The sequence below is a fragment of the Penaeus vannamei genome, chromosome 21 (assembly GCF_042767895.1).
Source record: "Penaeus vannamei isolate JL-2024 chromosome 21, ASM4276789v1, whole genome shotgun sequence".
In the NCBI taxonomy this organism is placed as follows: domain Eukaryota; kingdom Metazoa; phylum Arthropoda; class Malacostraca; order Decapoda; family Penaeidae; genus Penaeus; species Penaeus vannamei.
The window spans coordinates 37,710,004-37,725,003 of record NC_091569.1 but is presented as its reverse complement, the minus strand read 5'-3'; the positions used below and the strand labels follow the sequence as shown (position 1 = coordinate 37,725,003).

The 15,000-nt window shown below is 36.1% G+C and overlaps 2 protein-coding genes across 5 annotated transcripts in view; one reads left to right on the top strand and one right to left on the bottom strand.

Moving 5' to 3' along the window:
• LOC113804959 (endothelial zinc finger protein induced by tumor necrosis factor alpha) overlaps positions 1-4,235 on the top strand; it is an 18,612-nt gene extending 14,377 nt beyond the window's left edge. For all 3 annotated transcript variants that reach the window (XM_027355880.2, XM_027355882.2, XM_027355881.2), the window contains exon 4: positions 435-4,235. In XM_027355880.2, coding sequence (XP_027211681.1) covers positions 435-1,309 — 875 coding nt within the window. In that variant the 3' untranslated portion in view covers positions 1,310-4,235. The remainder of the gene's footprint in view (positions 1-434) is intronic.
• A 5,460-nt stretch (positions 4,236-9,695) lies between these two features.
• The window catches only part of BBS5 (Bardet-Biedl syndrome 5 protein), an 8,638-nt gene continuing 3,333 nt past the window's right edge, over positions 9,696-15,000 (bottom strand). Inside the window, exons 8-9 of one of the 2 annotated variants that reach the window (XM_070136142.1) lie at positions 14,183-14,239; positions 9,696-11,236 (exon numbers count right to left, since the gene is read on the bottom strand). In XM_070136142.1, coding sequence (XP_069992243.1) covers positions 11,021-11,236; positions 14,183-14,239 — 273 coding nt within the window. In that variant the 3' untranslated portion in view covers positions 9,696-11,020. The remainder of the gene's footprint in view (positions 11,237-14,182; positions 14,240-15,000) is intronic. The other variant, XM_027355883.2, reaches the window with a different exon arrangement.

The window sequence follows — 15,000 nt, the reverse complement described above, 5'->3', positions numbered from 1 at the left end:
CATTCCAGTCAATTGAATCTTCATTATTTTTATTCCTGTGTCTATCTTGTTTTATACAACTGTTTGATTCTTTAACATTCAATATATATATAATAGATTTGTCTTATTATATTGGTGCTATTTGTCAGTGAAATTACATCTGTGTAAATTTTGATAATCTCACTTTTTAAACAACTTATTTGTAATGTTTTAAATGTAAATTCTGTAAATATATTTTAGTGGATTTTATCATACACCATGATAAAGTTGATAGGGAAGCTTGAACACAGTCTTTTTTTTTTTTGTTAATATTTCTCATTTTTTATTTCTTTTTATTGGTTTCCTTTTGTACGTATTGTGTCTAAACTACTGCACAATTGCATCCATAGAATTTCTATAAATAATTACAAAACCATACATGGTTACCGTTGTTTCAAAACTTTTGTCTCTTTCAGGTGAGCGGTGGGACACTAAAAAGGTCTGTAATATTTGTGGGAAAGTTCTCTCACGTGGTGACAAACTGAAGAATCACATTCGGACACATACAAATAATTTTCCATTCCATTGTGATACGTGTGGCCAAGGGTTTCTCCGTTCGGAAGGACTTCGGGTACACACGAGAATTCACACTGGAGAACGTCCGTATATATGCATTGTTTGTGGTAAGGCATACACAAGGAAAGATAAGTTAACAAGACATGCTATAGTGCACACAGGAGAAAGGCCTTTTGTCTGTCAACACTGTGGGAAGTCATTTACTCGCAAGGATAAAATGCAGCGACATGAAATGATTCATAAAGTTGATAAGCCTTTCACATGTGTCCCTTGTAATGTAGAGTTTGTGAGACAAGAAACTTACAATGCCCATATGGAGAGGAAGCATCCCGAACGCCTCCCATACACTGTAGTGCAACAACCACGTGAAGGCAGCCCATCATATCATCCTCAAGGACTAAATCTTTCAAGCAATGCGGACAGTAAGAGCAGCAGCAGTACAAACAGATCACACAGCAGCAGCAAACACTCTTCCAGTACTACTAGCAGCAGCAACTCTGCCGGTGCTTCGAACCTTAGTAGCTCTAACATTGGACACCACAGCACTGTCACTAATCTTCCAGGTGGTATTACGCTCCCAGGGGGCTTAACCCTCCCACCTAGCATTACTCTCCCTGGAGGGTCTTCTATCCCTGGGAATCATGGCATCCCAGGGGGCCTCACCATCCCCAGTAGTTCCTCAATCCCAGGTCTCGCATCACACCCAAGTAGCCTTCTAAGTGGAAGTTCCCTGTTAGGTGGTCTGCATGGTATTAGTGGATCCAATGCTTCCTAAAGAAGCCAGAATGCAGATATGTTAATTTGAGAAATGTTTGTATCAGTGTATATAACTTGAGTGTGCGTGGTTGTATGTTCATACAATTGCACATGCAGATGCATGCCCGCATGCGCAAACACACACAAACATGTACACATGCATATCCACAGAAACATACATTTACTTGAACAGGTACACACACACAAAAACACGCATTTATACAAATATGCAAAATGTGAAAATTAACATAGACAGACACATACACTTATGAGTAACAACCATATATGTACAACACCTACTCACATTCGTTAATGGAAATGTGTGTATCTGTATGTACATGCATATGTATTTATAAAGGATTGAATTTTTTAATATAAGGCCATATTCACTCCAGTTTTTAATATGAACATTATAAACTATTATTCATACCAAATCAAAGTGGTTGGAATATTTTAATAATTCAGGTTTCTTGTATATCAAAAAGATACAGCAGTGAGAAGTAGAAGAAAGACTTATAAAGTTAACAACTTAATAGTGGCATTTATTAATAACATGGTCTAGATAGCTGTATAAAGATGTAAGATATATAGTATGTATTATTTTTCTCATGTTGGACTCGAAAGAACTCATGCCATGTCAGAAGTATGCTGAAGCTTGAACACAAGTTTGGGGAAATAAAACAAGAACTAAAAATTTAAGAATTGAAATGGAATTGATGTAGAGGTCTCAGATAAGTTTTGTGGGAATAGTGAAAGGGAAGGGGGAACAGGAAGCTCAGAGAATCTTGAGACGAGTCACTTTGGAGGAGTTAAAAGAATATTTCTTTGTAAAATGTATGCAAAAATATTACAGTAAGGGTGAGAAGTGTTACTGAATATAACACCAAAAAATAATGTTAAGCAGTGTGACATCTAAAGTATTTTATCATCAGTGCAGAAAAAAAGGTAACTAAAATTTTCAATGTGATGTTCCTGATGAATAGATGCACAAAATAAACACAAATTAACTAAAGTTCCATAGATCATACTGGGTATTGTCTTTGATCTCTGAATTATTATAGATTATATATATATTTTTAAAACCTCACTTAAGTTGATAGACAGTTAGAAAATATGACTTAGCCTTGTACTAGTAAGTATGAAAAGTCCAACGTGTGTTATCAAATAATTCCAATTTTCATAAATTTGCATACTGGTAAAAGTTTGTATGCTAAATATTTATTTCTTATCGATAGCCATTTTATATCTTTGACGATATAACTAACACAAGATGTACAGTAATACTTGGTAACTCAAGATTATTGCATTAGTGTGAGATTGAATAAACTTTGAACTTTCAGTGAATGTTCAAAGTTTTAGTTATGAATGCATGATGTGAATACCAGGAATGCCCTTTTTTTATTCATATAGTGTAAGAGTAATCTCGAATGGGGATGCAAACCTTCAAATGCCATAATCATATTTAATTTGTGATTTTATGAAGTAGTATTTGTGAAGAGAGTTGAGAGGCCTAGTGAACTTCCTATGTGTTTTATACCCTATATTTGCTATTCTTCTCCCTCCCTCTTCCTCTTCCTCTTCCTCTCTCTCTCCTTCTCCTTCACCTTCTCCCTCATCTCCCTTCCTCTCATGTTCCCTGCCAGCTGTCTGAATGAATATCAATGCCATTATGTCTTTTTCCAGCTATTCTTTATCTTATTTTCTTTAAAGTATACAATATTTAACTGTGTGCTTTCTTGTGATACAGGTCTATTTTGAAATTTTGAAAATGCCTGTATTTCTTTAAACCTTGAGTAAATGGCATTTAGATTAGGCATTGTCAAATTAAGGCTCTGAAGTTAATTTGTAGATACGGGAAGTAATTTGTACATAAATATGATTTTAAACTACTGATGCTGTTGCCAAGTTTTGCTATTGTAGACCCTTCAAGAAGCAATTTCCTGATTGGTTTATATTAATTTGTTTTTAACCATATCTGTAAACAAGTTCCTTTTTTTTTTTTTCTTTCTTTTTTTAACAATGTATTTTCATTCAATTTGCATGCAGTGAAATGTACACATGTTGGCATATGTTATGTTCACACATTTTGACAAGCCTTCATTTATTGGAATACATGCAGGTGCTGACTTTTATATGTTTTGTGAACATACTCTAATATGATGATCACATCTGTTACACGGACTGATGAATTAATATCTTGACCAGAGCAGTATTGAAATGCTCACTTGGCTAGATGTGTTTATATGTGCTGACATGTTTATAGATCTTTTCATGTGTTCTATCTTGTTTAATTGACATCCACAGGTATTGATGTGTACGTTTGTTCTGACATGCTCTCGTGAATTGAAATGTACATATATGACAATTTATTTACAGGTCTTAATGTTTACATTTGTGCTGATACCTTCATATGTTCCCCTGTGATCATAAAAAGTTCTCAGCCCAAACTTGGCATTTGATTGATTCTTTTATGTACAACGATATTCTAACTATTTAGATGTTTGTTCAATTCTTCCCAGATGAACTTAAGTTATCACACCTTGTACGTAGGGAGTGTAGGTCAACAGGGAAATCTTATGCAAAGAACACAATTGGTAAAATGTTGGGTCGAGTGCCTGCTCTGTGTCTGGCCGCATGGATATTGCTGCCAGTCCTGTTTTGTGGACAAACAAATTTATTTTTAAGGAAAACAGCATTTGCAAAACACAGAATTATTCCATTACTGTAAGATATATGTGAAAAATTGACTTTTCTTTTGGATTACAGTATACCAGTGCTATATTTTTTACTAAACTGTATAACCAGAATAGCACTGCTGGAGGTCTACATCCTTGACCTCTTTCTTGATTTTAAGGACACTAGAACTAGTTAGAAATGACAACTTCTCATGTGGATTATATCTTGTATATGAAACATTGTATAAACAAAATAAAATCAGGCCTACCTTTAGTTTCTTATTGTGCTCAAAAACAGTAAATTTTATTGAGTAGGGTTTCCAGAAGAAAAAAAAAAAAAAATCAAAAAATTTCAAAAGTATCCATTGGGTTGATATTCAAAGGGCACTAATAGGCCCGTCCACACAAGTGGGTATAACTGTTGGGTACATTGAGCTGTTGGTCATGTGTAGAGATGATGTCATAGGCAGGCATACTCCTTGGCAAACATGTAGTTTCCCCATTGTTTTGATGCCTGTGATGTCACCTTTACAGGTCCCTGCAAATCATGCTTGTTAATGTGGACAGGCCTTTAGGTTTAGTTATAAAATTAATTGATTCTTCTTAGGTGTAGGATCTTAATCAATCAATCAAAAAAGAAAGAAAAAAATCTGAAATATGCTATTTCACCATGGTGATGCAATAAGGATTTTACCTGTATCAATCCATTAACATGGGGTAAAAAAAATTGGCTAGTAGCCATTTGTTTAGGGTTGCTGGTGCAGTTTCCGATTTGTGCCTCCCTTATGTGGTAGTTTGTGAGCATCAGGCACCTAAAAGCTTATATTTTTGGGGGGATGGGTTAATGAAGTCAAGGTTTACCTTCACTTCAAGTGCTATTGCCTAAAAGATTCACCATAGAAATTATGCTGCTAATATCAGAGAGAAAAAAAAAAGCTGACAGTGTAAGAATGGTCATCATGCAATCACCCCTGCTACTTGGTCCACAACAGCCATGGGATGTGTGTGCGCCACCCTGCAGGCAGGGTTATATATGTCCGCTTATGAATTGACTTTACTACCACTGCTTTAAATCATTATAGTTTCGAAAAAATAATTCTTCTTAGGTCATGATACTTTTGTGAGGAGAGGGATCATGTACAAATATTGTATGGTCATTTAATGCATATTGGAGCTATCCAAGTAAAGGATCTAGCCATAGATAGTGTTAATGAGAAGATGCCTTTTATACATTACTTATCAACCTTTTAAGCATTACCTTCACTAAAGGTTCCTAAACGTTTCACTCCACACTCTCCTACTACCTTCTCTCCTACACCTCCCTCTTCTGTTCCTCAGATATCTATTTCCTCTTCTCCTCCTCATAAGAGAACCTTTGTTTCTCAGTCCTCTTTACCCAGCTCCCCTCCAGAAACTCTTGGAAGACATCCAACACTTCCTGAAGATGACCCAAAGGAACACTCCACTCCCTCCTCCTACATTTGAAGTATTTGCAGATATCCATCTTCCTCCTCAAGTTCTCTCCATCCCCTTCCTCCTACACCCTCCCAACATACCCTACCCTCTCTACCGCTTTCACTTGAAAACTCACACGAATCCCCTCTATCACAGCAATGTCCTCCTCCAGACATTCTTCCTGATACTTCCCCCTCCAATCCCTTGCCCGTTGTTTCGTGGTGGGGCTTAGGAGACGGAGACTGAGACCCAATGCAGGGATCTCCCCTGCCTAGGGCCTCAGCCCTCGATTCAACCAATTGTGCATGGCCTTTTCACCCTCTTGCTGTTTTGTTTCTGTTCTTTCTCCAACCCCTTCTACTATCTACTTCCTAAGGTGTAAGAACCATGCTGAAAGGATGAAAGGCTGACTTTGTGCCAGTCCTGAATGGCCTGAGGGAACCATGGGCACGGTATTCCCCTGTTTTCTAGCCTTTACCCCTCAAGGGGACCCTGAGGGGTGGACTGTTTATTTCCCCAACATAGTTAAGGCTTCCCATGGCCAGTAATGATGTAAAACCCCTATTAGAGGTAATGAGGCTTGCCCCTTTATCAAATAGCCCCACCAATTCAGACTCTCACGGCTCTCCAACACCAGACTCGTCTTTGACCACGACTCTAAACACTTGCTACTACCCACTCATCAATGCCTACTTGTGCATTATCCACCCCAGTCGAGACTCAATCTCCAGAAGACATTCCTACTCTTCCAACTTCCTCAACGTCCTTGTCCTTCTACCAACCCTACAAATATCTTAAATACTCTATTTAGCCCAGCTAAATGGGATGGATTTTTTGTGATCCTCCCTACAGCTCCTTACTCAGGCAACAATCTTCTCTTTCAACAATGCCTCCAAAAGTGGGCAGAATCCCTTTCTGTACCCAACCCGATCATTCCCGTCTCGTAACAGTAACATCTGAAACTGAAGCTATAGCATTATCAAATCTAACTGATCTCCCTGGCAACCCAATTCCTGCAGAACCTCATCCAACTCTTGTACTGGAACTGTGTCTATCTCCCCAGCAAGCTGCCCTATGGATATCGATTAGTAAGATAGTGGAGAATATTTACTTGGCAGCCTCAAAAACAGTGATCTGATATTAGAACACTGCTACTCCATTCCTCCTTGAGGTTATCAAAAGAAACCCACCAACATTGCCAAAATTACTTTCCATACACATGACCTTCCTTTCCGTACCTACATTGGTGGACAATCCCTCCCTGTTCGACCATACCAACCTCCCTGTCAATGTCAAAACTGCTGGCACTTTGGACTTCCTGCCAAACACTGCCATTCCACAGACTGATACCTCATAAGTGCCCAGTATGTGTTAACTGTGGCGGCCCCCATAATGTATTTTATATTGGCTGTCCCACTTACAAGTTTGAGTTTGAGGTAGTAGCTCTCAGATACAAAAATGGTCTCACCCAACGTGAAGACAGACAGGAAGCAGGCCGACAAGGTTTTTCTCATACTCCCTACTCTAGTAATGGTGCTTGCTCTGCCTCTTCCCCTCCACCTCAAGATGTTCCTACACAATCCCCTATACCTGCTTACTTCTCCACTTCTACTACATTCTACTTCCCCCAGTAAAATTCTTTTGCCACTCTAAATCCAGACACTCCAATCTCAACTGCAGCTCCAATCTCAACTACAGCCCTAACATCATCCCCTCTCTCTCCCTGTACTACCCGCAGCAGATAGACTAAACATTCCACCCCTTCTTCCCCTATCGCACACACCTTCACCTACTTTTGCCTTTATTCCTCAGACACCAGTCTCTTCTTCCTTCCCTTATAGGAAAACCTTTGTCTCCCAAAACTCTCCAACCAACTCCACTGCAGAAACTAACAATCAAAGATATATAAAGCAATATCCTTGAGACACAAAATTCCACACACTTTCCTCCAATTCCCTCTCAGCACAACCTAACACCCTCAATTACACTTACTGCTGATATCCATCCTCCTGATATCCATCCTCTTCCTGCTCATATTCCCCCTACACCCTCCCAACACAACCCATCCCCCTCAACTCCAACTACTGCTGATATCCATCCTCCTACTCATATTACCCCTACACCATTTCCTCCTACTCCCTCCCAACACAACCCAGCCCCCACAACTCCAACTACACACACATCCTCCCTCCTTCCATCCCCTTTATCATTTCCACTCCCTCCTGGATACACATGTGAAACCCTTATGTAATTCCCTTACCTAGATCCACCATAGCCCATTCACACAGCAACTCCCTTTCCCATCTTTAACCTTTCAATATTATTCTAGATAGCTGACGCATAGCAACTATCACCCTTCACCCCTCCTTTAATATACTTTCCTATAGTGCTGTATGACCTTATATGGCTAGCACATCTATTTTGCTTTTTAACCATTAACCATTCCTGATACTTCACCGACTTCCCAGTCCCCCTTTCTCCTCCCCTGGATTCTTCTCCTCCTACTTCTCCAACAGCCACCTCTTTTTTCCTTGAACAATGTCCCTATTCCTTCCCCAGTCATATATACACTGCAATTCACTTAGTAAATCTATCCCCTTATATTCCCCCTACCCCTTCCCAAAATACCTCATCCTCTCAACCACCCAAACCAAAACCTCCCCCAAAACCCCAGTCTTTTTCACATACCTCATCCTCTCAACCACCCATACCCCCCTGCCCCCCCCCCAAAAAAAAAAAAAAAAAAAATCCTTCCCCCTATCCCTCCCACTCCCTGCTGGATACACATGTGAATCACTTTTATCAAAATACCCTTCTCCAGACCCCACCTTCCCTATTGAACCCCAAACACTACCCTTCACCTACTCCTGATCCTTTATCTCAACCCAGAGATACCGAATCACCTACTACAAAGACCACTATATCTACTGTTATCACCTATTATTGCTATGCCTTCCCCAGTCATAGATACAGTGCAATTCATTTACTTGTTCTACCTCCTAAACCTTTTTCATTTACTAATCACTGCTCTACTTCATTCCCTTCCCTCCTTTCCCTTTTCATTACCATACTTTCCTATTACACCCTCTAATCTTATGACATACAACACCTTCCCCTCTCCCTGGTTTCCTCTCCTACTTTTTCAACAGCTATCTTTATTCTTCTTTGAACATTTTTCCTATCCCTTCCCCAGTATAATTCACTCAATTGCTCTTCCTGCTTAACCCTCCCCTTTATACTAATTTCTGCTCTAGTTCACTTGCTCCCCTATTTCCTTTTTCACTACTATACTTTCCTATAATGCTCTCAAACCTTTGACAACTAACACATTTTATTGTAATCTTTCAAACATTAAACATTGAACATTCATTATATGAATATGTGATGGCATAAGTGATATGTGATATATATATATATATATATATATATATATATATATATATATATATATATATATATATATATATATAAAGTGATATATGGAATATGTGATGAATAAGGTGATGGCACCTCAGTCACCTTAGAGAGCAAATGATTGAAATTACTGACCTTAAGCTATAGGTAGAGTGGTCCTGGAGTAATGAACCAGCCCTTCCAAAAGGCAAAACTATTGTTGTCTCTCAGTTATGTGTGATCTAAAATAGTATTTTCATCATACTCTCCATACTCTGCATTTTAAATGAAATGTTGAATGAACTAATAATCTGGTATTTGTACCATTATGACCATGAGCATGATCCTTTACACATACAGACAGAGGAGAAAATTCAAAAAATACTATTCAAATTAGTTTTCATGACTGCTCCTGTTTTCCTAAAAGTAGTCACATAAATATTGGTTATACTATTTTCTACTCCACTTCCAAACAATAATAAATTTGTTATTTGAAATGAGTAAAGTAAGTGCATACAAATAATTAAATTTTGTATAAACAGCATAGATTTTCCATCATTAAAGAGATCTGTTTCACCATAACTATGCAGATCTTTATACATTACCATGGTCCAACTAGGAAAAATAAATGTTTTATACAACAAAAGCAATCTAGATATACAAATAGTATCATTCTCAAAAATCAAAGATGAAATTGATTCAATAAAATGTATATTCAACTCACACTAACCAAAATTGTGAACTTATAGGTGGCTCTTCATTTACATGTTCATTCACAAAGATAACAGTAGAGAAACGTGCAAATACATGTACTTTTTTTATTTCAATACAATAATTTATACAGGAATATTGGTACAATCTGGATAATAAATTTTACAATAATATGATATCAAATAATAATTGAAGCAATAAATGAGAATGCCTTTCACTATTATCAACCAATAAATCATCACAGCAAGGGGTGACAACCGATAGGCATCAACTGCAGAATTGAAGGTGGTAGCCAATCCATTTCTATTTTGCCATAACTTATTCTTCAGACCATTGAGTTAATGTGTACCTTCGTCAACTTTGAAAAAAATGCATGAAACCCAGACAACAGTAGGTGAATGGTTGATGCTGCTATGTCTGATTCAGAATCAAGTGATTTTTTTGTTTTTGTTAGGTCTGCTTTATTTTTTATTGTTTTTATATATTTTTTTGAAGAATATTGTCTTGTGGATAATGAAGATGAAGTGGGAAAGAATGAGAAAATTTAATGTGGTATCATATCAGATAAGAGAAGGTATATTCAAATAAAGGAAACATTACAGACTGAATTAAAACCAAAACTTCATCTATGAATCTGGTTAGACTTATCCAGCTTCTGTTGTAGTAAGTATAGAAAGGGGGGGGGGGAAGAGAGGGAGAGCGAGGGGATCCTATCTGTTTATTTGTCCGTTTTTGTGAAGGTGAGTGTGTATCTCTGTTAAGACAAGCATGGTAAAATACTGGCAATTTACTTAGCCATGAACTACATACAGTATTTGCAAATCACAAAAGGCAAGTGACAACACCAAGTGAAAGTTGATGCCACTGGTTGCATGTTATGAAACGGAGTACCTATTCTAACATCAGGACTCAACCAACAGCATTTATGATCTATTTTAATACTCAGTGGATTTTCAGAATTATACATATGTCCAAACATATTTCAAAAGTATGTGCATATATACCGCCAAATGTTGGTAGATGCTTTTATACCCAAATTAATTATAAAAGCCTGAATCTAAAGACTTTTCCATTTTGTAAAATAGATTTTTAGCATATTTTATAATATGAGAGCTTAAAATTGACTGGTTATGATTTTTTTTTTTCAATGACTCTCCATATATTTTGGTTGGCTTTATTATTTGCTTTGCATTTTAAAAGTGATATTAAACTCTTATTGTGGTGACACATTTTTCATTTACAATTTTTTCATTATAATACATTTTAAATTTCTCTGAGTAAAGGCACGTAAAATATATAACATTTATCTGAAGTTAATAGATAAATTCTACTGATTTTACATCTTATACAATCGTATTTTATGTTATGAGCTATTTTAAACCACATCATGACTTACAATATCTTTGTCAAAAATTATCATATCACATTCATTAATCTCGTATTTTAGCTTGCATGTACATGACAGCAAAACAAAATATGATAATGAAAATAGCAAATTAGCTAGGTATGACCTCCCACAATGTTTGCAAAGTATATCCATCTTTTAATTTCTCAATGGCAAGTCCTAACTCATTTGAGAAAACAGTCTCCCGGTCACTGTGCCGTCCATCAGCGAGGTAAGCTGCCAGAACATCAGCAGAATCATTGATGGATTCATCAATCTCCGCTTCCTCCATTTCTGGCAAATCCAATGTCTCCTCTTCTCCTGCCGGCTAGAAATGTGGAATTATTACTAGTGAATCAGTGTTCTTTTCTCATTATCTCTTATCTGTAGGCAAAGGTGTAGATATGTATATGATATAAGTTCATCAATAAAAAGTAACAAATGTGTGTAAATTCTAAAAGGATGGGAAAGGATCACTCAAAATGCACAAGAGAAATTTTTTGGTTAATTGAGATAAGCCCCCTATGGAATTTCCATTACTCATTAAACCAAGTGTGTAAAATGGAAGTCTTCCTCTTTCTACAAATGCCTGTTCTAAGATAGTAAAAAATCGTCACTAAGTATTTGAAAATTATTGTTCATGAACAGTCTTACAATTTAGCAGACCTCTAAGTGCACTTCTTAAAACATTTTTCTTGCAATCCTAGAGGAAAATTTAAAGCAAGATTAGTTGCCATGCTTTGCAATTAGTCATAAGTAGAAGGGAAGGAAGTAAAAAATGTGAGAGAATTTCCATTTCATGGTATGTATAGGTTGTTAAATTATCCAATGTTTATGATTCATGCACATAGCAGAGTTATCTTAACATCATATAAACATCTCTAGTTTCTCTGTTACTATTTGGTATCTCATGCCAAGACAAATAATTAATAAAAAAATGGAAAGTTTGAAGAGGATCTTACAGTATTTTCTTTCAGTTCAACTTGTACCCTTTCCTTCCTTTGGCTGCCAAATTTCTTATGAAAGTAATTATCTATAAACATTTAAAAGGCTAACATAATACCAGTAAAACAAGATATTCAACTCTAAGGCCACATCAATTTTATTTGTTGTTGCTTCTTGGATTCACTACTTTTTTGTATTCAAAAAAATAAATAAAGAAAGAATAAGGACAGACAAGAAACCACCATAGGTTTTGCTTTTGCAAACCTGTAAATATAGACTCTATCAAAGGCACATGCAGCCGGAAACCATTCAGAGAACTTTGTAGTCACATGCTAGAGGACAACCAATTAGGAAGCATCTTGTCTTTCAAAATATGATACCTCAATAACTCAATCTCAATAGTAATGCACAAGGCGCTAAGGTTTTGTTGTGAGCTGGTGTGCGCCACTCTAAACTCCAGACCTAACTAAACTTGAAGTTTTAAACTATAAGTTTAGTTTAGTTTAGAGTTTAGTTGTAGAGTAGTTTATACAGTATGTATGCAGATCGATGTCTTCTCTGTAAAGCTAAAAGTTTGCATGCCAAAGAAGACAACAAAATGCCAGTGAAAAGGGACCTGACAGTAAATTCTGTTGTACAAGTTTTTGTTTTTTGGATACGGGTTGTTTGTTTTTATAATGTTACTGGCTTACTAAACTTTGAATTGACATTATACAAAACAAAAATTATACAATAATCGTAGCAAATGCAACACATGTAAATTCTGTTAATAACCATGTTCTTTATTCGGAATTGTATTACTAAATCAAAGGACAGGATTCATTATATAAAACGTGGTATGAAAAACTAAAAACTTTAATAATTTTGTTATTTCTTATGTTCTGTAAGTCCTATATCTTCACCTGGAACCTTTTTTTTCGCCCCATTGCTCCATTTTTTTTCTGGAAAAATCCGAGAAGCAACAAATAAAATTGGTGTGGCCCAAGTTATATAAGTAAATGCTCTGTTTTAGCAAATATGCAATACAATATAGAAATTCTGATCTACTTGTCATTGGCAGCACTGTTGGAATGATTCTTTATCAGCTAACATTACTAAATGGCTTTACAGATGCTTGTCTCTTCCTATTTAATCTAAAGAAAAGTTCTTAAAGCTAATCACAGTAATGTACCTACAAAATATCACTGAATTTTATTTCTATGTAAAAGAGAAATTAAGCCGAGTATACTAAATACATGTAAAGTATCAACTAAATACAACCCTAACAGATAAAAAAAAAACTATTCAAAGCTTAGCCATCACAGTATACTATCAATGAAGGCTCTACACACCACCTCTCTGATACTATCCTAAGATACTTCTCTTTACACATGAAAATCTAAAATAAAATCACATCATGAAGGTGACAATCAAAAATGATTACTGACATAACCAGGGGATATCCTGTGCTTCTTCTTAACTGGAAATACTGTCTACAACAAATAAAAAATGTATAAATGAAAAATTTCCTACAAACACAAACTTGTGACTTTTAACAGTTTTACATTAATATTTTATTGCTAGGTGAATGTCCATTTTTTACAGCTAATTTCTGGTATCACTTAAAATGATTAATCTTACCCTTTTAGTTACCAGGACAAGTGTGTTAATATAAAGCAAAATGCAAAGCACTAGCATTATGAAGGCGACAATTGGCAGTAAAGAAAAAAAAGAAAGAAAGAAAAATTGGGAGAGTTCATTCAAAAGTGGAACCATAGTAATCATAATTTGGAATTTCTTTGACATGATCAGTTTTGTTACAAAGTATCTTTGCTTCTTCATTCTACACACACGCATTACTGAATCTTCCAGCATATGATCCCTCCCTTTAAAAATATTTAGGTATAGAACTTTTTTTTTAGTATAACAAACATCTTATATCTCACTCTAAATTCTGAAAAAACTCTCCCTTTTACCATCACTTTCACAAAACTATGCAAAGAGCAATGCAGCCATGTTATTCACTATTTCTTCAACATACGGTGCTCCCAGTGTTGTAATACACCGGTTAGTACATTTTCAGATGAGCGCAATACTGTACTTTATACTGACGAATACAACTGTACAGTGGAATTTACACAGGTGTAAAACAGCACTATTCAGGAAGACAGGTCTTTCACAATAAAATCCTTTTTTTTCAATCTTTGATAAAACTATAATTACATGTCCATATAAAAAAATTGAAGTAAAAGAGAATAACAACTTCCATATTGACTATGTAAGACTCTCCTACGAGGCTCTGACACCAACACCAATTGCTACGAACATTCCTGGAGGAGGTGTTGCCTACCTGGTCAGCATCGACCAGTAAAAATGCCCGGGGGATTGAGTTCAAAGCAAGAGAGTCCTGCAAAATAGACTCATGTGTGAAAGTCTATCATTCCAACTGGCATAGAGTGTAGTTGAACTGTCTTGATTTTCTATGAACACAATCACAAACTGGTTGCAAACATCTATTTCATCAGTGAAAGGGAGAAATGAAGATATTTCAATTGGTAACAATACACAATGCATGATCAACCCCTCATGGACAACAGAGAATATTGTCATTAGAAGGACCTTCACTAACATGAGTCAAAGAAACAGAAGCCCCAAACTAAAAATCAGGTTTGGTGATTATTGTAATCAGTGTCTGTAATAAGTTCCATATTTCTTGAAATTCTTTTTTTTTTGTTTGTTTATGCAGAGGAGTCTCAGACTGTCTCAAAAGTCTAATAACAACTCTGGTAACATATCTTATTCAACAGCTACAATCAGCAAAACAGAAATAGATAAAGTAAAACTAAGAACTCCTTCACCATTACAAATGGAGCATCCGTCCTATAGATTTACAGCGGTAACCAGTAATCAAATAACTGATAGTAATAGTAATAATATTGATCATAACCATTAATACAATCATTGCTATTACTACTACTATCTTTCATTTTTATCATCTTCATCATTGTTATCATCTTTATTATAATAACAATAACAATGATGACAATAGTTAGCATCCCGTTTTTTCTCTGGTAAGCGGGCACATTACTTGAGGTGCAACTCTCTGTGTATCAGCCTACGTAAAGCCTTAAAAGAGCAAGTTGGATTAATGCTTCTACGTCCACATAC